Genomic DNA, 23,517 nt, shown 5'->3' with positions numbered 1-23,517 from the left:
GGTGGTTTCATAATAGAAATGGAGGGCTGGTCTGCCAAAGATCTAAGGAGGTCTCTGAAGAAGGTCCTCAGTGCCCTTCCACACCCTCCTCTTCTCCCAGACACCAAGGGTCTCAGGACACCCTGGTAGTGGGGCCCTGCAGGGACCCATTCTTCTCGGTAATCCCTGTGCCTTCTTAATCTTCCCAACTCATTATTATACCTACCCCAGTTCCCTCTATGTTTCTTGGCTTCTTATTCTTGAGAAAAAGTTAATCGAATTTAATTGGAGTATTCATGGTTTATAATGGACCCAGAAATCCCTACGGCAAGTTACCAGAGGCTTAATAGATCTAAAGACATCAATCTCTACAATCTCTTTCACGTGGGAGAACGATTGCTTCAGTGACTTTAGTAAGCCAATTCTGACTCCCCGATGATATCATAAAACAACAGAACACCTGCTCAGCGTTGTACAATTGAATTAGCCCAGCAAAGCTGAAGACCTGCTTATGATTTGCAACTGACAAGAAACCTGCACCAGGAGAGAGAGACTGAGTGGCAGAGGTTAGACATGAAATGTGGAGTTGCTCCCCAGCAAGGGGCTCTGCGCTGAACTTGGTCTGCTGGGCAGGATCCCTGAAGCCATCATCCCACCACTATTCCCTTAGCAAAACAGGTAGCTCACTTTAGAAGCCCAGGGAAATAGGGAGTTGATAGAAGGTTATTTTATTTTCAATGATTTGGGGAGAATGATGTGGACACAGAGTAATTACAAAGCACTATTAGGCTGCTGCTGGTTCTCCAGAAGACGAGTGAGTATATAATAAGGCGGCAGTTCTCAAACTGTTGGTCCGGAACTCTTTCTACTCTTAAAAAGTATCAAAGAGCCCAAATAATCTTTGCTTGTGTGTTATTTAACATTTATTTACTGTATCAATTAATTTCACTTAATATTTAACATATTAGAAGTTAAAACAGAAACAATTTATTATTTTTTAAAATGAGTTAAGTACTCTAAAGTCAATAATACCTATTACATTTTAACATAACATTTAAAATAACTATTTTTGAAAATATAGAAAGGTGGCATTGTGGTGTATTTTTGCAAACCTCTTTAATTCCAGGCCTAGTAGAAACAGCTGGATTGTCATACCTGCTTTGGTATTCAATCTGTTGTGAAATCATAATCGGATAACCTGTGGGAAAGAAACTCTGAACAGCCATGGGAGCATGAGAAGGCAGATAAGTCTTAGTATTATTATGCAAATAGTTGACTTCAGGAAGAAATCCTTTGAGAAGCACTAAATTAAACAGGTATTACAAACTCTTCTTAATTTTGCTGATGGCAGACTCTAAACAAGAGAGTGCTAAGATCAGCACTTCATGGCTCTGGGAATATGGCTGACATGTGCAGACCTATAAGGCCACCGGGGTTGCTCTCAGTAGGCAAGGGGAGCCACAGGGATGAATAGAAGGAAGAGCTGTTCAGAGGAATGGAAAAGCCTGGATGGCACATTAGAGCACAAGGGGAATTCTGTTCCTGTGTAAGATTTTTACTAATATCTGCTTCCCAGGAACTCTTTGTGGGAAGGCTAAGGCTCACTTCCTTTTGAAATTACACTGAGTGGCCAGATTATTATGATCTCTGAATGTATAATAATCTGGCCACTTAATGTATATCCTATATAACAAAAGGCTAATATGCAAATTGTTCCCTTGATCAGGAGTTTGACCAGCAGGCAGGCCGGCCAACCACCCATGCACGAATTCATGCACTGAGCCTCTAACACACACACACACACACACACACACACACACACACGAGTGGCCAGATTATTATGTGCTCAAAGATCATAATAATAATCTGGCCACTCAGTGTAGATGTAGCCATGCAAATTGCTCTGAGCAGAGTGATGTGTGACATTTTCAGGAAGAAGCTCCAGGAGCCACTTTGCTCTTTGCTGTAGTCTTTCCCTCTCGGTAATTGTTAATGTTCCATGTGGCTATTAGCTGTCCTATCAGCCCGGAGTCCAGGCTGACATTGAGGACAACATTGATGGGGAACCATCCCTAGCTAACCCTTGTTGGACATATAATACAAATGAAAAACAACATGTGTAGTTTTCAGCCATTGAGATGTTGGGCTTGTTTGTTATAATAGCACAATCTGTCTTATCCTGACCGATACAGCCGCGTGACTAGAAAGGCATGTAAAGGATACAAAATGTACCATTTAATGCACACCTATTGGGTGCTTACTGTGTGCATCAAATACAATGTTAGGTACTACGATTACAAATGGTTTAGGTTTGGCACCACCTTCAAAGGGCTTACAAATAAATAAATAAATAAATAAATAAACAAACAAACAAACAAACAAACTGTCTCTCTGTTGCAATTGCCACTATTTTAACAAAGTTGAAGCTAGGGAATTATGGGAGAGAGAAGTCCTTGAATCCTGCATTTGTCATGGAACCGGCAAGGATCAGTCAGCATACTTATCTGGAATTTTTTAAGGGATTTTTAACTGGGGAGACCATTTCTGAGATGTGGGCAGGGTTATAGTGGCCAACAGAGATATGGAGGCATTTGTGGCAATCAACTGGGGAAAGGCAACCCCACTGCAGGCTGAAGGACAGGGTTAAGAATGGTGTTCCTGGGCCTGGCAAGATCCAGACTCATTGCAGAGGAGCTGTGTGACACCATCTGTAGTTCCAGAAGGGCACAGTCATTGCCACAATCACATCAGAACAGGCAGGGAGCAGGAAAAAGCAATACTCTCAATTCTTTCTCCTCCTGCTCTCTGACCTCCTGTCTGTGCTTAAGGTGGTCTCTACATCCAAGGACAAATATCCGTATAAGAAGGAGGCAGAAGGAGAATTAAGATAGAAGAGAAGCTGGCCATGGGATAGAGAGAAGATACTGCACGGCTGGCTTTGAAAATAAAGAAGGGGACCTTGAGTCAAGGAATGCAGCTCTAGATGCTGGAAAAGGCAAACAAACAAACAAAAAACAAACAGCTTCTCCCCAGAGCCTCCAGAGGGAGTGCACCTGCCAACATCATGGTTTTGGTCCAGTACAACTCATTTTAAACTCTGGTCTAGAACTGTGGGAGAATCATTTTGTTTTAAGCCACCAATTTGTGGCAACTTGTTATAGCAGTAATATGAAACGTCAGTAGCTTAGGACAGAATCTCCACTGCCTATAAATTCTATGGACTTATTATTGGATCAAGTTCATTATGTCATGTGACTTCTCACTTGCAAAAATATGGTATTTGTTCTCCTCACCCCCATACCCAGTTCTCCTGACAAATCCAGACATCAAATTTAGCAGTGGACAGAGCTTTGAACAGTCCTCAGTGGCCCTCAGGCCCTTTGTAAACAGATTTCTGTCAGGCCTGTCCCCACCAGTTTCAAACATATCCAGACACACTAACCCCCGGTAATGTATTGTCTGAATTTTGAATAACATCATAAAGCTAACATCATTTCAGCTTTTCTGATGGTCTTGCTGTCTTTCGTTCTACTCAGTTACACAGTCAGTTATTCTTTCCTCTCCACTAGTCTGTCAATTCTGCAAGACCAGAAACTCTATACCCATTTCCTAATATGCACTTGGCAGTTGGTGTGTTCCAGTCAATGTTTGAGTCTAGCTATTCCACAACAATAGAGTTTTGGATGCAATAAATAGGCTGGTTTGAGTATGATGATTCTTAGCACATAGGTTTATTACTGAGTGTGCATTACCATCCAAAATCTTACCAGACTGTAGCTCTTTGTTTCTGAGAGTGAGATATAGCTTCCCCTCCATTCCTAACACAGACTAAACTTTGACTTTAGGAATCAGATTATCCTGGGTTTCATCCCAGCTTTCCCATCTATCAACTACACAACTTTGGGAAAATTAACCTCTCTAAGCCTCAGCTTCCTCAGCTGTAAGATTGATGCTCTGTTCACTGCAGGATTATTATAATATTGCATGATGCCTCTCATGGAGTTTGCTTGGAGTGTAGGAAGCATTACAAAAGTGATATCCACTTAGTCAATGACTTCTTCCATACATTTCTTTTTAAACGGGGAGGCCAAGATTGTGAATGTTCTTTGGGAGCACAAGTGGAGAAGTATACCTTGAAAGAGGCAGCTGACGGTCCTACAACCAGGGCCTAGACTGCTGAGGAGGGAGTGAGATGAGTTATAAGCATGTAGAGTGAGATTATGTTTTTATATAAAATGTTGATAATTTTTGGCATTTATTCTGACTTTTCAAAATATTGCATTAAAATATTTATCTTGATTACCTACTTTATTGGCACACTCGTAACTAAATTTTGCACCCAAAGCTATACAGAACTTTGTGTCAGTTACATCACAGCCTTGGTAGGGAACCAGAACAGCCAGAGAAGTCTGTAGGAAAAGACCTCGGTTTTCCTCTGAGTACACTATTACCCTGCATAGAAAGAGAGCAGACGGCGTGGACTACGACTCCCAGAAGGCTGCGCGGCACCGAGCCGTCTCCGATTGGCTGCACGGCTCGGAACCATCGCCAATTGGTTGCACTGGCCCCGCCCCCGCCCGCCCTGGCCGGGATGACCCAGGGCTGTGAGTCCCGGGTTAGAGTGCTCCCGAAGCCGGCTACTCAGGCGAGTCTCGGCCAGGCCCACAGGCTCCATGGCGACGCGGCCCGTGTCCCGGATGCTGCGGCGGGTCCTGAGGTCCAGTGTCCGGAGCTGCAGCTCAGGGGCTCCGGTGACGCAGCCCCGACCCGGGGAGCCCTCCCAGTCTGCGGCGGAGGTGAGCCCGCTCGCCTGCATCTGCACCCTCTCTGGAGCGGGAGCGGCTGCCTGGCAGGCTGCCCCCTGTGCCCAGAGAAGCACCCAGGCTAGCCTGGGGCCAGGGCTTCAGGGAGGGACGCCTCGTCGCTTAATTGGGGGCGGGGAGAGGAGTGCAGTGATGTTTCCTAGATGGACTGTCGGTCTGATTTCTCAGATACTTCAGGGTGGGGGAGGGGCTCGCTCCTTGGGGCTCTTGCTTAAACCCCTCCCTGCCTACCAGCCCTGCAGCCCCCACCAGGTCTGAGTGGCCTCCGCTGGTGGGGGGCAGGCGGATAGGGCTTTGGGTCCTAGGAGATGTTATCAGTACCCCCTCTCAGCCCCACCTCACGCTCAGCCTCTTCCTTAAACATTTTCCTCCCCACCCCCCAGCAGACTGGTCTGGGTATGACCAGGTGTTCATGAGAGACCCTTCTGTAGAGTGTGACACTGCCTAAAAATGTCACCTTGGTGCCAGCAAGAGTCAGTTGTCACCTTGGTGGTCACAGGGCTCTCACTTTCTGTTTCATCTTCATTTCCTTCGGGAGGGTGCAGCCTCCTTTAGGGCAGCGGGGAGCAGGACCTGCACCCTTCAGGTTAGGGGTTCAGTATCTATCTCTTCAGGGTGAGGAGCTCCTCTTTCTGTCCCCCACCTCCCAGTCCTTGACAGCATCCCTCAGAGTGATTCCTATAATCACAAGTTTTAAGTTGGCTCTGGTTTTGTGCATGTGGTCAGAGAATAACTTGGGGAGAAGCGTCTCTTGATTTGCCGAAACCTTAGTTCTAGATCCATCTGGTCCTTCTCCTCCCACCCCCTAGCACAAACCTTCAAGTCCTGGGGTTCATCAGATCCTGCTCCCCCATCCCCTCACTACTGCCCAATGAGGGGGCGCCTAACTGGCGGTCCCCTCTGGGATCCTCAGATAAACAGGTCCAGTTGCTGGGAAATGGAGAGAATGTTCCGTATTCCTGACCTCTGAACTCCACTGAGGGGGAGGTGGGAGAGCAGAGATTGCTGAGAGATCTTTAAACTGTTCCAGAAGAGTTTAAAGATTTTCAAGTTTCTTCCTCCCCCACCTCTAGCTCATTTCATACCTTTCACGAGAGGACCCGTGCTAAGGGCTTCAGTCCTCACAGAAAGCATGGAGTCGGGTCTGTAAATGCGAGGAGCAGAGTGTTTCTCAGTGTGGAGGCTTGTGAAGTAACTCCCCTGAGTCACAGGGCTGGGAAGGGGCAGGAACTCAAACTCTGGTGCCTGCGGGGAGGACAGGGGAGAGGCTGCCCCTAGCCTCCTTTGCACCTGGAAGGGAGCTGTCACGAGCAGGGAAGAGCATGGACGGTGGGACAGAGCGCCTGGCATTGAGTCCCAGCCCTGCCACTTCCTAGCTGTGTGAACCTCACCTCCCTGTGCCTCCTCTTCCCGTTTGTAAAGTGGAATAATAGTGTCTGCTCCATCAGGTGGTTATAGGGGCTATAAAATATATATAATTAGAACAAAGCCTGGCACACCTAAGTGCTCTGTTAAGCATGTATTTGTTGTAATTATTGTTTTTGCTGCCACTGGCCCATGCGGTGTCCCGTTAGTCCCCTCTCACCTGGACATTCAAGATAGCCATTCTGGCAGCTATTGGACCACAGACCGCCCATCTCGGTCATTCCCCTCTGGCGTTGTCCTCAGCAGACAGGTTGTCCCTTGAGTGTTGGATGCTCTCCCGCCTTTCTTGGAATCTGCCCACAGTGCTCGGCACAGGGATCCGCCTGCAGTGGAGTCAGCAGATGTTTTTGATTGTTTGCAACCCAAGGGAGGGCCATGGACCATAGGCACAGGAAAGGGAGCCCCACGTTTGCAGTCTTGCTTGGCCTCCAGTTTTCCCTGGTTCCTGGGCTGCCACTCCTCCCCTCTTCAGGTCTTCAAAACCCGACGGTTGAAGCAGCCCATCTTGACACGGTGGGGAGGGCACAGATGCCTTGGAGACTCTCAGAGGAGAGACAAGCCTGCAGGCACATGTGGTCAGTCTTTCCCAGAGCTTGCTAATTGGCAAGAGCAGGGGTGGGGGCCCCTGGGCCCCTATCCCCTTTTCCTTCCTGCCTTTTCCCACACCCTGCACAGGGCCTTGACCCTCCAGTTTGGGATTGGGGAGGGGGGCGTTGCTTGGACAGACAGAGGGGCAAGCCACTGGGTAGCTAACATTTCTGTGTTGGGGCGCGGGTGTGAGAGAGCCCCTGTGAGGCCGGCTGAAAGCAGGCCTTGGGATTGGTCCAAGGACAGGTTGAGCAGATTCTACTTCTACATGTAGGAAGGGTAAGAGGCGGCGTGTGGGGCCGTGGGCATGTGGCACGTGGGGACGTGGGGATGTGGGAAGGGGAGAGATGGCTACCTGCCTTGTGATGGGATGGCCCGTACAGTCTTCTCCAGGAGGCTTACCCCAGCCCAGAAGCACTGCACCCCTCTTCTCTTTCTCAGGCTTCATGTGGGCTGGTCTCGGGTGCTGGGCCAGCTGCCTCAGGCAGGGGAGAGAGGGATCTGCAAGGCCACAGCACCCGGATGTGCAAATAGCTGCAAAGGAGGGTTAAGAGGAAGGAACTGGGTATAGGAGAAGGTAGGAGGGAGCACGGGCCCGGCCTGGGGCAGGACACGTGGAGGAAAAGAGATAGAGGGCAAGCAGGGTGTTATCTGGACTCCGAGCCTGGGCAGCTCTGTAAAGCTTTGCTTCGGTAAGTGTGCCACTCCTCGCCAGGAGCCAGAGTTGTGAAGACCTCACACTTAGGGTGGGGTGAGGAGGGAGGGAGGCTGGGGGCTGGGGGCTGTGCTAAGTCCTCTCATGTGGCAGAGGTAATTTTGGGATACCTCGGGTATACATCATTGCAAACTGCTGGTCAGGCAGGACTCTGATACTCAAGTTTGGCTTGTGTGTTTTCTCCTGAATAACCCTGCTACCCTGTGTATACTATAGAGCTATTCGGGGCTGGCCTTCACCATTGAAATCTAATGCCCAGGTGACTAATGCCAGGGGAGGCTCTTAACTCCTTAGTACTACCCTCGCCCTTGCCACTCCACTCCGCCTCAATCCGCCCTGGGCAGGGAGGCAAGAGGTAAACAGGTAGCATGTGGTAGGCTGCTGAGGACTGGTTATTGGCACTGGCATCGGTGGTGCTGGAGGGACTTGGGCACCACTGTCCTGCCTCGGGTGGTGTGACAGCAGGTCAAGTCCCAGCCGTGGGTGGGAAGGCCAGGGCCATGCAGGACGGGGAAGGGTGGGAAAACCAGTCCCAGCACTCACAACTAGTGCTGCTCAAGAATACTTGATTGATGATTCAATATGTAAGTAGGAATGATTTTAAGAAAGTGGCAGGAATCACATGCTTAATACTTACTCTGTGCCAGGAACACCGCCTATTGAGTTAGGTAGACATATTATCCACACTTTATGGATGAGGAAGCCAAGGCTTAAAGACTTTAGCTCCACAGGTAGTTCGTAAGGAGCAGAGCCAAGCTTGCCATTCAGGTTTGCCGACTCCCAAAGCCTGTGCTAGCACCACAGCAAGACCCCGGAGTAAACCAGCTGCTGCTGCTTTTGTCCTGGGGTGGGCCGGCCAGGAGTCCTCGGCCCTGGCTGCAGGGAGGAAGCTACAGCCCTTCAAACACACACAAGTCCGCAGCTCGCCCCACCCCAGAGCCATTGGCGGGCTCTGGCCTCAGTCCTAGGAGCTCTGCAGTGATGATGATGGCCAAGCAGAGTCGGGAGCCGCTGTATCATGATACACTATGTGGGTAGCCGAGGCCAGGCTGGAAATGCGTGATGACCCCAGTGTAACCTTTGAAGTAGGAGCCTGCCTCTTGGGACGTGGACACAGTTTGCCACTAGCTAATGACATGTAGTGTGGACACCGGGATACTGAGACCCTGGGAATCTGGGCAGCTGGGGCTTTCTATTCTGATATGTCCAGCCCTTCCTAGGGGAGGCATTGCTGCTACCCTGCCTGTGGCCGTGCCCTCTGAGTCCTGGGCTCCTTTGGCACTGGCATTTTTCCCTCAAGGAGATTTAAGGGAAAGGAAGAAACTAGAAGAACGAAAGTAGGATATGCAGTGTTGGAGGAGGAAAGAGGCAAGGATGAGGCTTGTTAATATCCAAGAGAGAGATAGAGGGAGAGAGGGTGTGTGTGTGTGTGTGTGTGTGTGTGTGTGTATGTGTACAGGAGGCTGGGCAGATACTGGCAGTACAGAGTCTGAATGAACCTGGATAAGGTCACTCCACGTCTCAAAGTGGAATCGGGCCTGCCCCTCCCTGGCCAGAACAGAGCATCTAATTTCCTCGTGGATGCCCCATTACACTGCTGGCTCGCTGATTCTGCTGAGTCATACTCCTTGGCCCTCACTTGCTCCCAATTCCTGGATTTGTTTTGGCTCCTCCCTCACCTAGCCTCCTCCCCTGTATGTTAAGATGAGGGTCAGGAGAGGCATCTTGGCAAGTGAGGAGCTGGGCCTGGGGTGATTGACAAATCAATGAATTGCAAGTAGCTGTTGATGGGGAAGCAGGTGCAACTCTGCCCTACATCCCGATTCCCAGGTGTCCGGCCTCCTGGGCTCTGGTGGCCAGGGGGACTCTTGGCTCTGAGGATCTCCTGCCCCATCCTCAAGGCTACCGCTGGCAAGGAGGTGGGACCCAGAGAGGAAAGTATGGTTAGGATGGTATTAGCCGGCAGTTCGGAGAAGTGACTGCTGCTCACTGGCCATGACTCAGAGGACATGGGGAACTGGCCTCAGTGTGGGCAGTGAGCACCCCCACATCTCCACACCCTCACTCTGTCCCTTCTCTCTCCCAAGTCCGCCTGTGGCCCTTGGCTCTGGCTGCATAATAGAATCACCTGGAGAGATTAAAATCACAAGTGCTCAGAGATCAAATTCACTGATCTCCAGAGGAACTTTTTTTCTTATGCTCCTCAAGTGGTTGCAAAGAACAGCCAGGGCTGAGGAGGTCACTGGCGTCAATGTTTCTCCCTCCCTGCCTCAGGAAGGCCTGAGGCCTTCTGCCTCTTAGATTACAAATTCTTAATCCTAGGTGTTTCCCTTCCAGCTCCCTGCCCACCCCTGCACCTCATTATTTCTTTTTTAGTTTACAGCTGGGAAAGCAGGCCTAGAGGAATTAGGGCACTTTCCCAGGTGTAAGGTCACACCTGGCCCAGAAACCAGGGTTCTTGCCCTTCCCGTCTGCCTCGGGGATGACTGCCAAGGCCATGATTTCTTAGTTCTAAAGAAATGGCTTCTCCTCGCCCACCCGCTGTACTGCCCCGTGCATCTTCTTGGATTCCTCCTGTCACCAGAGGAAGGAATTTGGAACTTGGAATCAGAGACCTGGATTTGAATCCAGTTCTGCCGAGGGTGTTCTTGGACCCCATCCAAGCCTCAGTTATAATCCTCCATGGAGAAGGTGTGGGGGTTCATTAAGCAGAGAACATTCTTTGGAACTTGAAGATGGTTTGCAAATGTTCCTTCTTGGAGCAATGATCTCGTCAGCATCTGTCATGAAAACCAGGGTTTTGCTCGGAAGGTGGGAGATCAGAGGAGATCAGACTTTGGAGAAGGTGAGGCTGGCTACTGCTTTTCTCCCCAGCAGGGGTCGGGCCTTCCAGGGACCCTCCAGCCACCTCCTCCCCAATAGGCCTCAGACAACGGGTGGGTCATTCTTCCTTCCTGCAGTGGGTGGGGAAGGATAAAGACACGTCATCTCTGCACGGCCATTCCGGCCCCTCCATTCTGCCCTCTTAGGGGCTGGGAGCCTCATTCCCTCTGCAGGTCTCCCAGGTTGTGCTGTCCTCGCCCCTTGGCCTGTGTGCGGGGAGCCCTCCCCTGTGTATTCCCTCCCCAGCAGCTGCTGGTGGCTTGGCCTGTTGGGTCCTCCTGGGCATTGGGGGTGCCCTGGGGACCCCAGCCAACAGGGGGACAGTTAAGGGGAGGCAGCTTGTGTGACACCCAGAGTTAGTGGTTTTGCCTGAGCTCTTTCTGCCTGCCTTGGTCAAGGGAGGGAAGGGGAGGCCTTGGTTGGAGAGGTGGCTCACCAAGCCCCAGCCGTGCAGCGATGGTGCCTCCCTGCCTCAGGTACCTGCCTCCTTCCTGGACCGTCTCTCCCAGAGACCTGTCCAAGAGATAGCAAGTCATTTGTTCCTGGGCAGGCTTCCTCTGAGGGCCGGGGTGCGCATGTCCTGCAGGTCTGGACTCCAACCCAGCAGGTCCTTCCCTCAGGCCAGTCTTGGGGGGGGGGAACCCCAGTTCCCTCAGGGCTGAGGGACCCACAGGGCTGGAAAGGTGAGAGGTGCTGCTGCACAGATAGGAAGGGTTATGTCCCCCAGGTGGGCTTCCCCCCGCGGGCTCCCCTGGCTCCACCCCTGCAGTGTCCTCCCCTCTGACCTGACTGTCCCTGCAGGAGCTGTCCAGGCGGAGGCAGTTCCTGAGGGAGCACGCGGCCCCCTTCTCTGCCTTCCTCACCGACGGCTTTGGCCGCCACCACAGCTACTTGCGGATCTCCCTCACCGAGAAGTGCAACCTCAGATGTGAGTCTCCTTCCAGCCCTCTCTGCGCCCCGTTCCTCTCCCCATGCGCCGAATCTCCCCATGCCAGCAATTCCTGTCCGTGTCCCCAGTTCCTCTTTTCTGTCCCCAGTTCCTCTTTCTGACTTCCCCACCGCCCACCCTCTGCCTTGCTCTCCAGGTGAAGTTCAGGACAATATTGGGGTCCAGGCTGAGTTTTATGATCGTGGAAGCTGGATTCTAGATTAGAACAGAGAATTGCTGTTCCTCAAGGTTCTTTCTTCCTCCCTTCTGTTGCCCTGCAGTGCCCAGCATTCAGGATGTGCCAGGGTGCCCCACTAGACACCAAAACCGTGAGATCCACAGCAGGGCCCATGGCCAACACTCCAGCTGTGGAGACAACCCAGTGTCGAGAGAAGTTCATTAACTTGGCCAAGGTCATCTGGGGCCAAGATGATGCAGAGTCCTCGTTTAATAATCCCACGAGGGCTTCCCTGGGGTGTATTTGCTGCTTGACTTCTCAAGTTTGTTGGCCTTCCTCTCTCCCTCCCTCTCTCCCTCCTTCTCTTTCTCCTCTTTTCCCCCTCCCCTACTCCCTCCTTTCCCTCCTCTGTAGTTCACAGTAAGAAATGTGTTCACTTCCTGGCCCAGGAAATATGCGTGTGCATTTGTAAATGTTGAACCCAACATTTCTATTCAGTCTTAAAAGACCAATTCTGGAGTCTTCATGACTCTCACAGATCTGGTCCCAATCCTTGATGGCACTGAACCACCAAAACTGATGGTGGGGATGGTGCCCTCCCCAGCCAGGGCTCACCTCCTTTACCCCATTCTGCTAGCTGGCCCGGATACAGAACCTGAGTTTTCCTACCGATCACAGCGCGGACAGAAATCTGGAATAGACAGGCTGGTTGTAGCTACAGAGAACAGCGGCTTTGCCAGGCCAGAGAGTACTTCTCCGCCTTTTCACCCCATCACACACATGCGAAAGGGTAGCTATTTGCCCAAACCAGATGAAATGAGAGAGGGTGAACAATGCCAGAATGAATGGGCCCCGGCCCTGGCCCTCCCGTCAGGCCATGCCCAGCATGAGGAGTCTACATTTTGGCTCTCTACCTGGCTTATCTTTAACCTGTACCCTCCGCTCCCCCACGGTGGGGAGGGAGTATTACCATTTCACAGATGAGAAAGGGGAGGCCCAGAGAGAATCTGGCCTAGGGTCTGCACCAACTCAGTGTCTGGGTGGGGTCCAGAGAAAGTCCTGGCCCGGTGGGGGCGGGCACACCATGTGCCTGGCTGCTGTCATCATTCCCCCACACTCCTTCCCTGCAGGCCAGTACTGCATGCCCGAGGAGGGGGTGCCACTGACGCCCAAGGCCGACCTGCTGACCACAGAGGAGATCCTGACCCTGGCGCGGCTCTTTGTGAAAGAAGGTGTGGACAAGATCCGGCTAACGGGCGGGGAGCCGCTCATCCGGCCCGACGTGGTGGACATCGTGGGTGAGTGTGATGGAAGCTGTCCCCTCAGCTCCTGCCTCGTCCAGCTGGACTCCGATATTAGTACTAATCTTTAGCATTCATTCGTTCAGAGCTTTATGCTCACCAGGTCCTTCCACCCTCTGAGATGGGCACCATTGTTATTCCGCTTGAGGGGCAGAGAAGCTCATTAGCTTGCCCGAGGTCACAAAGCTCCTAAGTGTCAGAGGCTAAAGTCCTGAGACTAAAGTCCTCACAGGGGCCCGGGGCCCACTGACCTGCCTCCATGTCCACAGCCTCCCGCCTCCTCCACACACGGTGCTGGGCCTTCGCAGTGCCTGTTCCCTCTCTGGGAGCTGAGGGCTCACTGCCTGCTTCAGTCAGGTCCCTGCTCAGATGCCGTTACCTTGTGGAGCCCTTCTTGACCACTCTTAAGTACATCTCTTATACAGACCCCAAAACACAATTTAAAAATGAAAAAAAATAAAGTACATTTCCACATAGACACGCCAGCTACCTTCTGTCCCTGGGATTGTCACGCTACAGCCCACAGGCTTAATCTGGGCCACCACCTTTCTGTGTGGCCTGCAAGCAAAGAATTATTATTATTTTTAAATGTTTCTGTAGATTGGAAAAGCAAAGCAAAAGAATAACGTTTTGTGACATGTGAGAATTAAATGAAACCCTAAACTCACTGTCCATCCATGAGGTTTTGTTGGAACATGGCCACACCTCCATTTGCATGTTTCCCAGGCTGCTTTTGCAGAGTTGAGTAGTTGCAAGGGAGACCGGGTGGCCGGCAAAGCCACACATATTTACTATCTGTTTTTTTGCAGAAAAAGTGTAGCAGCCCCTACTTTACCCCTGTCCTACCTTACTTATCTTCACAGGATTTGTCTCATTTTGACTTTATGTTATTTGGTTGTATATGGTTTTCCGATTTATATTGTCTGTCCCCTCCACCAACTAGCATGAAAACTCTCAGTGCGCCATGTGGCTCTGGGGGGCCGTGGGGCTCAAGGAGGGGCTGTGGAGCTCTGGGTGGGAGGCTCATGGGACTCTTGGGGAGCCATGGGGCTTTCAGGGACTCATGTGATTCTGGGGGGGGGGGGTCCCGTGGGGCTCTTGGGGACCCATGGGGCTCTGGGGGGAGGGTTCTGTAGGGTCCTGTGGGGGCCGTGGGGCTCTGTGGGAGCTGTGGCAGGTTTGTTCCAGCTGTGCTCTCAGCACCTGGGACCGTGCCCGACACAGGTGGTGCTCACTAAGGTTTGTCGGATGAAGGAGAGTAGTTGAAAGTGCAGTCTCTGAAGCAGGACAGACCCAGGTGTGAGTCTTACTGACAGCATGCCTTTGGGAAACTTTCACAATCCGGACAGAGATGGGACCTGCCTTACAGGGGGAATGAGGAGGGAATGCTCAGCGCATACCAATGCTGTGTAAGCGTGGCCCTGCCCCGCTTCTACGCCCCAGGGTCAGGCAGTCTAGACCTTTGCTCACATGATTGCGGCTGATGAAATCAGAGGAAATTAAGGTGGTGTGTTTTTGATAGTTGAGCCCTCCCCCCCTCACCGCCAGCCCCACCCCAGCTCTTACGGGTAGGACCTCCCAACCCTCAGCTCTGCGCCTCGTTTGCTGGCTCAGTGAGCGTTCTCTGGAGTGCTTTGTCCTGTCTGGGCATGTGCTGGGCACAGTGAGCCCCTGACACTGCCGTGGGCAGAAGCATGCGCTGGAGCCTGCCATCTGACAGGGGCTCAGGATCCCAACAGCCCTCTCCTTTCCTTCCCCATAGCCAGCTCCCTCCACCCACCACTGGTCACTTGGTCTGGGATCCTGCCATTATTTCTGGGCTGGACACCCTGTCCCAGGAAAGCTGACGAGTATTATGTCTCTCGGAGCTTCAGAGAGAACTGGGTTCCAGGAAAAGGCTGAACCTGCTGAACGTGGCTGGCTGCCAGGCACAGCCCCTGCTTCAGGCCACTTCGTGCGCCCTCTGGTCCAGGCTCAACCTTAAGTCCCCGTGTTTCCTGCACATTGTTGTGATGCTGTTGTAATAACTTTGTTATTATTTAACAGGAAAGGAGGAAAGGGCAGACCCAACAGCTTTGCCAGAAAGCCGCATCTAACATTCTCCAAGTCTCTTCCCAGATGAGTGATGGGGGAAAGAATGAGATAAAGGACTTGTAGATGCATGCCTAGCAGGTCTGAGTGACATGGGAGGATGCTTACCTGCCAAACCTGGAAGTTAAGTGAGACACGGGCTAGACTAGGTGTGGCCACTGTAAGTGCAGGAAACCTGAATATTTAAATGTCCAAACAAAGGAAGTTCTAGCTCTCTTTGTCTTTCACCTGTGACTCCCGCTGCAGGGGGCTGTGCTCTGCGCTTGCACAGCCATGTGTGACTTTCACACTGGACTAATGGATTTTATTTTATTTTTTATTTTTTCAAGTTTATTTATTATTTATTTTTAATATATTTTATTGATTTTGTACAGAGAGGAAGGGAGAGAGATAGAGAGCTAGAAACATCGACGAGAGAGTCATCAATCAGCTGCCTCTTGCACACCCCCTGCTGGGGATATGCCCGCAACCAAGGTACATGCCCTTGACTGGAATCGGAACCCGGGACCCTTCAGTCCCCAAGCCGACGCTCTATCCATTGAGCCAAACCGGTTTCGGTGACTAATGGATTTTAATTAGCTTGTATACTGAACTACACCTGGTTGCACCATGGAGCAGACTCTCTGGCCACTGGTCTTGCTTTTGACACTGCTGGAACCCTAGCTGCACTTTTTCCAGGATTAGCTAAGGGGCAGGGAACTTTGGAATCTGAGCAATGTAAATTCATGCAAATAAAGCCTTTTTCCACATCCATTATCCCATGGGGGCTTCTGAAAATTCTTATTTTAGCAGTACCCTGAGCACCTCCACCTCATGGGAGCGATGGGGAAGTTTGATTCCTTGGTGACTATTATACAACCACTAGAGGCCCAGTGCATGAATATGTGCACCAGTGGGGTTCCTTGGCCTATCCTGCAGGATGGGGCTGAAACCAGCTCTTGGACATCCCCCAAGGGGACCCAGATTGCAAGAGGGCACAGCCAAAGCTGGGGACCCCACTGCACGATTGGGGCCAGGGAGGGATGAGGAAAGTTAGCCAGCCAGGGGAGGAACCACAGGAGGGCTCCAGGGTGTGTCCGTCCTGATTTGTTGGATACCAGCAGCAAACTAACCTACTGGTTGGAGCATCTGCTCCCTGGTGGTCAGTGCATGTCAAAACGACTGGTCGGCAGGTTGACTGCCTGCCCCTGGTAGTCAGTGCACATAGTGAGCAGTTGAACAGCCTTAGCATATCATTAGCATATTACGCTTTGATTAGTTAAATGGATGACCAGACAACCGGACACTTAGCACATTAGGCTTTTATTACATAGGATAACCACCATCCATAGTCATAACGCTTTTCATCTAGTAGTCTGAACCTCTATATCTATTAAACAATAACCCAATTCTTGCTCCCCACACACACCTCAGCCCTGGTACTTTCTGTCTTTATGATTTTTACCTATTTTAAGAACCTCATGAGTGAATCATACAGTATTTGTCTTTTGTGACTGCCTTTTTTCACTTAGCATAATGTTCACAAAATTCATCCATGTTATGGCATATTACAGAATTTTCTTTCTTTTAAGGCTGAATAATATTCCATTGAGTGCATATATCATATTTTGATAATCCATTCATTAGTCAAGTTAGGTTGGTTCCATGTTTTAGCTGTTATGAATAATGCTACTATGAACAGGTGTAGAAATGTTGGCAGCGGGGGTAACAGCACCAGGTGTTAGACTGGTGGGGTCTGACCAGACCTGGGTCAGCAACATCAGTACTTGAGTTCTGGCTAGGAAAGAATTCAGAGCCAAGACTCAAACTATAAGAGAATATTTACTTAGAATATTTACAGAGAGGTGGAAGAAGTGAATAATAGAACAAGTGGGTTTAGGAAACAAGTTACAGAGGCCAAAGGAGGGCTCTTGGAGCTTCAAAGTGAGGAAGGTAAAGGTGACTTGCCAGGGGGAATGGGAAAGGGAAGGAGGAAGGGAAAGGAAAGGGTGGGCTTCAGGGAAGGAAGTCCTGAGTTCTAACGGTTTTAAGGGTGTAGATTTTAGGGGAGGCCCCAGGGGAAGAACTCAGTAGAATATTCAGCAAATTTCCAGATGTACTTTTTTAGGATTGTGATCTCCACTGATTGACCTCAGGACCAGCTGCATTGAATAATGACCCCTGCTACCTTGGCACCAATCAATCAGTGGAGATTGGTGCCAAGGTAGTGGGGGTCATTATTCAATGCAGCTGGTCCTGAGGTCAGCCTTGGTGTTTGTTGTCTGGTTTTGATGCTTCTCTGAACCTGGAGCTGAAATACAACCGAGGCCAGGATGTTATCTCTAGAGCACATGTGTCAAACACAAGGCCCGTGGGCCAAATCCAGCCCGCCAGGCCTTGCAATGTGGCCCGCACCGCGCTGTCATCACTGCACTCCGCTGTCAGTTTATGACATTGTCAGTTTATGACTGTTCAGTAAACCATTCGGCCCGCGATTTAGGCTGGATTTTGGATTTTGGCCCCTTCTCTGATTGAGTTCGACACTCCTACTCTAGAGAGTAAAGGTCAGGGGATCTAAACAGATTGACCAGCGATATGCTAGGGGAGGGAGGGTCACCCTGGACTTCTCTCCCTGGTGACTTTCTGTACCAGTCCCATTGTCCTTATTCTTACTCTGCTCATCTCTGTTTAGCTGCCTACCACAGAAATATCTCTTTGAGATCCTGCTTTCAAAGAGACAGTGGAAGTGGAATTGCTCGGTCATATGTAGTCCTATTTTTAATTTTTTAAAGAACCCTCCATACTGTTTTTCACAGTGGCTGCACCATTTTAAATTCCTATTGACAGTGACAAAGTTCCAATTTCTTCACATTCTGGCCAGCACTCTTATTTTTATTTTTTTGATAGTAGCCATCATAATGGGTATGAGGTGGAGTCATAGCCAAGAAATCATTGCCAAATCCAACACTGTACAGCTTTTGTCCTGTAATTTCTTCCAAGAATTTTATTGTGTTAGGGCTTACATTTAGGTCCTTGATTAACACTTTGAGTTAATTTTTGTATATGGTGCTAGGTAAGGATCAAACTCCATTCTTTTGCATGTGGATATCCAGTTTTCTCAGCACCCAAAGCTGTTTTTTCCCCCCTAAAGAATCATCTTGGCAGCCTGCATCAATAGCATGGAACTATAAATGAGAGGGTGTATTCTAGGCTCTCTATTCTGTTCCATTCCTCTATATGTCTGCTTTATGCCAGTACCACCCTATTTTGATAACTGTAGCTTTGTAATGGGTATTGAAATCAGGAAATGTATATCCTTAAATTTTGTTCTTTTTCAAGATTGTTTTGGCTATTCAGGGCCTCTTGAGATTCCATATGAATTTTAGACTGGTTTTCTTTTTTAGTTCTACAAAAAGGTCCTTGGAAATTTGATAGGGATTGCATTGGGTAAAATTGACACTTAACAATAAATCTTACAACCCATGAACATGGGTTATGTTTCCATTTATGTTTTCTTTAATTTTCTTCATCAGTGTTTTGTAGTTTTCATTGTTAAAGTTTTTCACTTTGGTTAATACTAAGCATTTTAATATTTTTATACTATTATAAATGGAATGTTTTTATAATTTCCTTTTCAGAATGTTCATTGTTTGTGTATCTGATGAGATTTTAATTGCATTAAATATGTACATCAAATTGGGGAGAATTAATATCATTTTTTATTCATAGACCCACCATCCCAGATATTTTTCTACTTTGTTTTGCTCTTTGCTCCAGGTGGCTGAACCCAAGAAACCACATCACCTGGGGTCCCTTGTCTGTTGGGTTCCTGATGGGTTGAGCACTCCAGTGAGGTCAGGTTATTTTTACTGCTCCCGGCTCTATTTCTACACTGGGTTCTGACAGTAGCTGTATTCCCTCTGAGACTAGAACTCCCACAGGGCAGCCTCTCTCCATGGTGTCTTAATTGGGCTCCTAGTTTAACTTTGTCTTTATATCTGTCCCTTTGGCCTTACAAATAATAATGGATCCCCAAAGTTGCTAGTCTGAGCGCTGTACTATTCATTGTTGAGGCCCCTAATTCCTCCCATATCTTTGTAAGTAGTTCTTTCAATACAGCCTCTTCATTTTAATTATCTGGGATGAATTCTGTTTTATGCTAGGATCCTGACAGACACAGTGTCATTTTTTAAGTTACATTTTCTCATTTCATTATGGATATATCCTCTAACTCTACTGTCAATGTTATAACATGTCTCTTTAGATTCTTTGGAGTTTTCTGTGCTAGCAACCATATCATCTGCAACTAAAGACAATTTACTTTTTCTATCTATATGCCTTTAATTTCCCTTTCTTGTTCTATTGCAATATCTAGGCTCTTAAGTACAGTATTGACTAGTAGTGAAAATAGGAGACTGCTTTTAATGTTTCCTCATGGAACCTGGTCACTTTTTATTTACTTATTTTTTGTTATTATGATTCAGCTACTTTATTTCTGTTTTTCAAATTTATCTTTATTATGGAAAGTATTACAGAGGTCTCCCTTCTTTTTCCCTATTGACCCCTTCTAGCTTCCTCCCGCCCCCTACCCAAGGTCTTCATCCCAATAATCAGCAAATGACAAGTGTTGGTGAGGATGTGGAGAAAAGGGAATTCTAGTACACCGCTGATGGGAATGCTGATTGGTGTAGCCACTATGGAAACCAGTATGGCGTTTGCTCAAAAAATTAAATGTGGAACTGCCATTTGGCCCAGTGATCCTACTTCTAGGAATATATCCTACCAACCCTGAAACAGTGATCAGAAATAATATAGGCATAATTTCTAAGATCTGGAAGCAGCCCAAGTGCCCATAAGTAGCTGAGTGGCTATAAAAGCTGTGGCACATATACACCATGGAATCTATGGAGTAGCAAAAAATAAGGATCTCTTACCCTTTGAGAAAGCATGGAGGTACCTGGAGAGTATCATGCTAAGTGAAATAAGCCAGTCAGAGAAAGGCAAGTATCACATGGTCTCATTCATATGTGGATTCTAATGAATAAAATAAACTGATGAACAAAATAAATCCAGAGATATAGAAGAATGGAATAGACTGAGGAATCTCAGAGGGAAGGGGGTGGGTTGGAAGAGATTAACCAAAGGATGTATATGCATATATGCATAATCCATGGATGCAGGGAGATTTTCGATTGCTGCTGTAATTTCTTGAGTAGTTACTACAATATTCAAGTTCTCTACTTCTTTTGGAGTCAGTTTTGGTAGATACTTTTTGTGTGCAATAAATCAGTACCTATTATTTATTTATTTTTTAAAGAAATCAGTGAAGAAAAGATCAGAAACATTTGATTCACTTATGTATTTGTGAATGAAAAAAAACTTATAATGCAAATTCTGTCATTAAAAAACTTATGTACAAATTATAACCTTTTTTGCTTGTTTTGTTTCACATAGAAACCTTAAAGACTCAATTCATTTCAAGAGCTCTAACTATGAGTATTCCAAGAAAATATTACACAAATTGTAGGCATCTTGGATTTTTTAAAGTATATTTCAATACTTAAATTTGTGTGCATGGTTTAAACAAGTTATATTTAAAAAATGAGAGAACCTAAACATAGTGTATGATCAGCACCAGCATTTAAGTTTCTGATGTTATTATTAGTCTGTCACAGCACTAGTAACCGTGCTGTACTGTAACATGTTACAATGCAATTGAATCATTACATATTATACCCCACCCCCCAGAGCTAATACTATGAAATTAAGTATTTAAGCATAATCAGTTATGGACAGCCTCTTTTTATAAATTGCTGTTTAGCAATACACAAACTGTCTCAAAGATGAAGGTTTATAGGTAGACATTCAGTTATACCAGTAAAGCAGCACGTCCTGAAAATATGGGCACATTTTAAGACGATTTTGTTAACCATTAATAGTCCCACAGTAAGAACCTACTTTAAAAGCAAAAGGAAATTTAATCATCTGGTGCGTGATTGATTCAACATAGTTCCCGGGGAACAGACCAGTCACTTGATTGCAGACTCCTTCCTAACAACCTTCATCATTCTTCGTTATTGCATAAATGATTGCACCTTCCATAAATGATCGCTCATCTTCCTTGTCTTTCGTATCACATATTGCCACAACTGTCTCAGTATAATTCCTGGATGATTATACTGAACTACTGCGGCCCCCTCATCTTCATGACTCACTGGAGGTGGAGGCAGTGGTGGTGGAATGTCACGTGGTGAAGGGGGTGGTGTGGAGTTGGATTATCAGCCACCAGTCCAGTGGTGGGTGACGAAGAGGTAGGCATGGCAGAGGGAACGCCAGTGCTGCTGCTTCCACTGCTTTCTCAGTGTCCACTCCCCCCACCACTTCCGCTGTGTGTCCTGGGTCTCGGGTTTTAAAGAAGCTGTCCTGCCTGAGCCGCGCTGACCTGCACGCCTAGCAGGACTTGTCATGTAGTCATTAGGACCTGTTTGGGTTTAACATGTTCCAGGGCTTGTAAGGAGTGTTCCTTCCCACATTCCCTGGCCAGACATGGGAGCACTTGGCTCAGCCATGTGCCAGTTCTTGCAGGCTGACCATGTCCATGCTTGACACTGTGGCCCTCATTGTCCAGAACTGCATAATCCATAGATTTCCGAATGTACCTGACAAGGTGCTTCATATTTGCAGGTGCTGTTCTTTTGTGAGTTCTGTTCTGTTTTGTTTTGTTTTGTTAATCCTCACTGGAAGATATTTTTTTCCCATTGATTTTTTTAGAGATGGTGGAAGGGAAGGGGTGTGTGTGTGTGTATGTAGGGGGGGGGGGGGAGATAGAGAGAGAAGGAGAGAGAGGGAGAGGGAGAGGGAGAAGAAGGAAGAGAGGGGGAAGAAGAAGGGGGAGAAGAGGAGGAGGAGATGAGAGGAGAGGAGAGGGAGATGGAGAGGAGGGGAGTGGAGAGGAAAGGAGAGGGAGAAGGAGAGGGAGAGGGAGAGAGAGAGGAACATCTATATGAGAGAGACACATCGATTGGTTGCCTCCCACAAGCACCTGATGAGGGCTGGAAATTGAAACTGCACCAGGTGCATGCCCTTGACCAGGATGAAACCCATGGCCCTCCACTGGACAGGCCGATGTTCTAACCACTGGACACACTGGCCCGGACACTTTTGTGAGTTCTTGATGCATTCTTATTTGTTGTCAAAATACCATTCTCTCTTCAAGCCCCTTTTTCTTTATGAATGCCCACCGTCTGTGAGAGATGATTGATGGAAGACTCATTTTCCAAGGCTGAGAGGCTCGGATGTCCAGCAGTTAGAGCACATTGTTGGCCAATGCATTTATTTGATAAGCAACACTAGCTAGGGGTTGGGTTGTGTAGGCTTTGCTCTCTTTAAAGCTTGTCTCCTGCCTGTAGCCTTCATGTAGCTGTTTTCACAGTAGTCTGCCATCTGGGTCAGGTTCTGGTACCTCTCTCAGTGTGCCCCTGCCAGATGGGATCTCCTCCTCTGGTAACATCTGCAGCTCTGCCATTCCTCCCACTCCTCATTGCTTCCTCTGGTGTTAAAGAGACAGGAAGCAAGGCCTAGGAGGTTCCGAGCACCTCACAGTCCAGATACAAACTGCCTACCACCCTCCTGCCTACCAGATTAAAAATAATAAATCATATATATATATTATTGATTTCAGTGGGAAGGGGAGAGAGATAGAAACATCAATGATGAGAGAGAGAATCATCCATTGGTCCATTGGTTGCCTCCTGCATGCCCCCTATTGGGACTGGAGGCCACAACCTGAGCACATGCCTTGACCAGAAATTGAACCATGACCTCTTGGTTCATAGGTTGACACTAAACCACTGAGCTACACCAGTCAGGCCATATTTATATTTTAGACATTTGTTCTTATTTCAAATCATCCGTATGAAATTATTGGTAGTATTTTCTTGTCTTTTTAGTTTCAGTTTTACTAGCAATTTTGTACCTTTTTTTTTTTAATTTTTAATTTTTCCATTATTTTATTCTATGTAAAAGAATTTTAATGTAATATTCTATATATCTTAATTACAGTTTCTCATTTTACCAAAGACATGAGGAACAATATAAAAACATATTCTGTTTAATAACTCATGGTTATGATTTACTAGATAACGAGAAAATAAAGGGCAAAAGGGTGTCTTTTCTTTTAGAAAATTTGATCCTGATTTAAGCACCGTGACTGGCCCATGGTAAGTACTACATAGTTGAACCTTTTTTTCTTAATGTAGTTTATTTGTGCTTTATCTCTTTTTCCCCCTCTTGGTAAATCTTACTAGAGGTTTGTCTGTTGTGCTAGTTTTAGATTTGTTGAATCTCTTATGGTATATTTGTGTTCTATTTTATTATTTCAGCTTCTATCCTGGCATAGCCTATCACTTTAATAACATTTACTAGTGGCCCAGTACATAAAATTCAGGCATGGGGGTGGGGGGTATTCCTAAGACCAGCCTGCACCCTCTCCAATCTGGGACCTCTCGAAGGATATCCTACTGCTGGTTTACAGGGATCAGACCTAAACTGGCAGTTGGTTATCCCTCTCGCAAGCTGGGACTACTGGCCCCTAACTGCTCACCTGCCTTACTGCCTGCCTGATTTCC

General features: G+C 48.0%; 1 protein-coding gene and 1 pseudogene across 4 annotated transcripts in view; one reads left to right on the top strand and one right to left on the bottom strand.

The window, feature by feature from the left end:
- The first annotated feature begins 4,556 nt into the window (after positions 1 to 4,556).
- The window catches only part of MOCS1 (molybdenum cofactor synthesis 1), a 35,642-nt gene continuing 16,681 nt past the window's right edge, over positions 4,557 to 23,517 (top strand). For all 3 annotated transcript variants that reach the window (XM_084890086.1, XM_084890085.1, XM_084890087.1), the window contains exons 1-3: positions 4,557 to 4,775; positions 11,215 to 11,341; positions 12,650 to 12,817. In XM_084890086.1, coding sequence (XP_084746212.1) covers positions 4,653 to 4,775; positions 11,215 to 11,341; positions 12,650 to 12,817 — 418 coding nt within the window. In that variant the 5' untranslated portion in view covers positions 4,557 to 4,652. The remainder of the gene's footprint in view (positions 4,776 to 11,214; positions 11,342 to 12,649; positions 12,818 to 23,517) is intronic.
- LOC311625681 (abl interactor 1-like) lies at positions 20,816 to 22,415 on the bottom strand (annotated as a pseudogene). The gene is made up of 2 exons: positions 22,135 to 22,415; positions 20,816 to 21,491 (listed from the first exon to the last, which is right to left on the bottom strand). The product of its transcript is annotated as an abl interactor 1-like (transcript).

This window comes from Pipistrellus hanaki (assembly GCF_964339955.1).
Source record: "Pipistrellus hanaki genome assembly, chromosome: 7".
Taxonomy (NCBI): Eukaryota; Metazoa; Chordata; class Mammalia; order Chiroptera; family Vespertilionidae; genus Pipistrellus; species Pipistrellus hanaki.
Note: the sequence above shows the minus strand (reverse complement) of the source record. Positions and strands in the feature narration are given on the sequence as shown.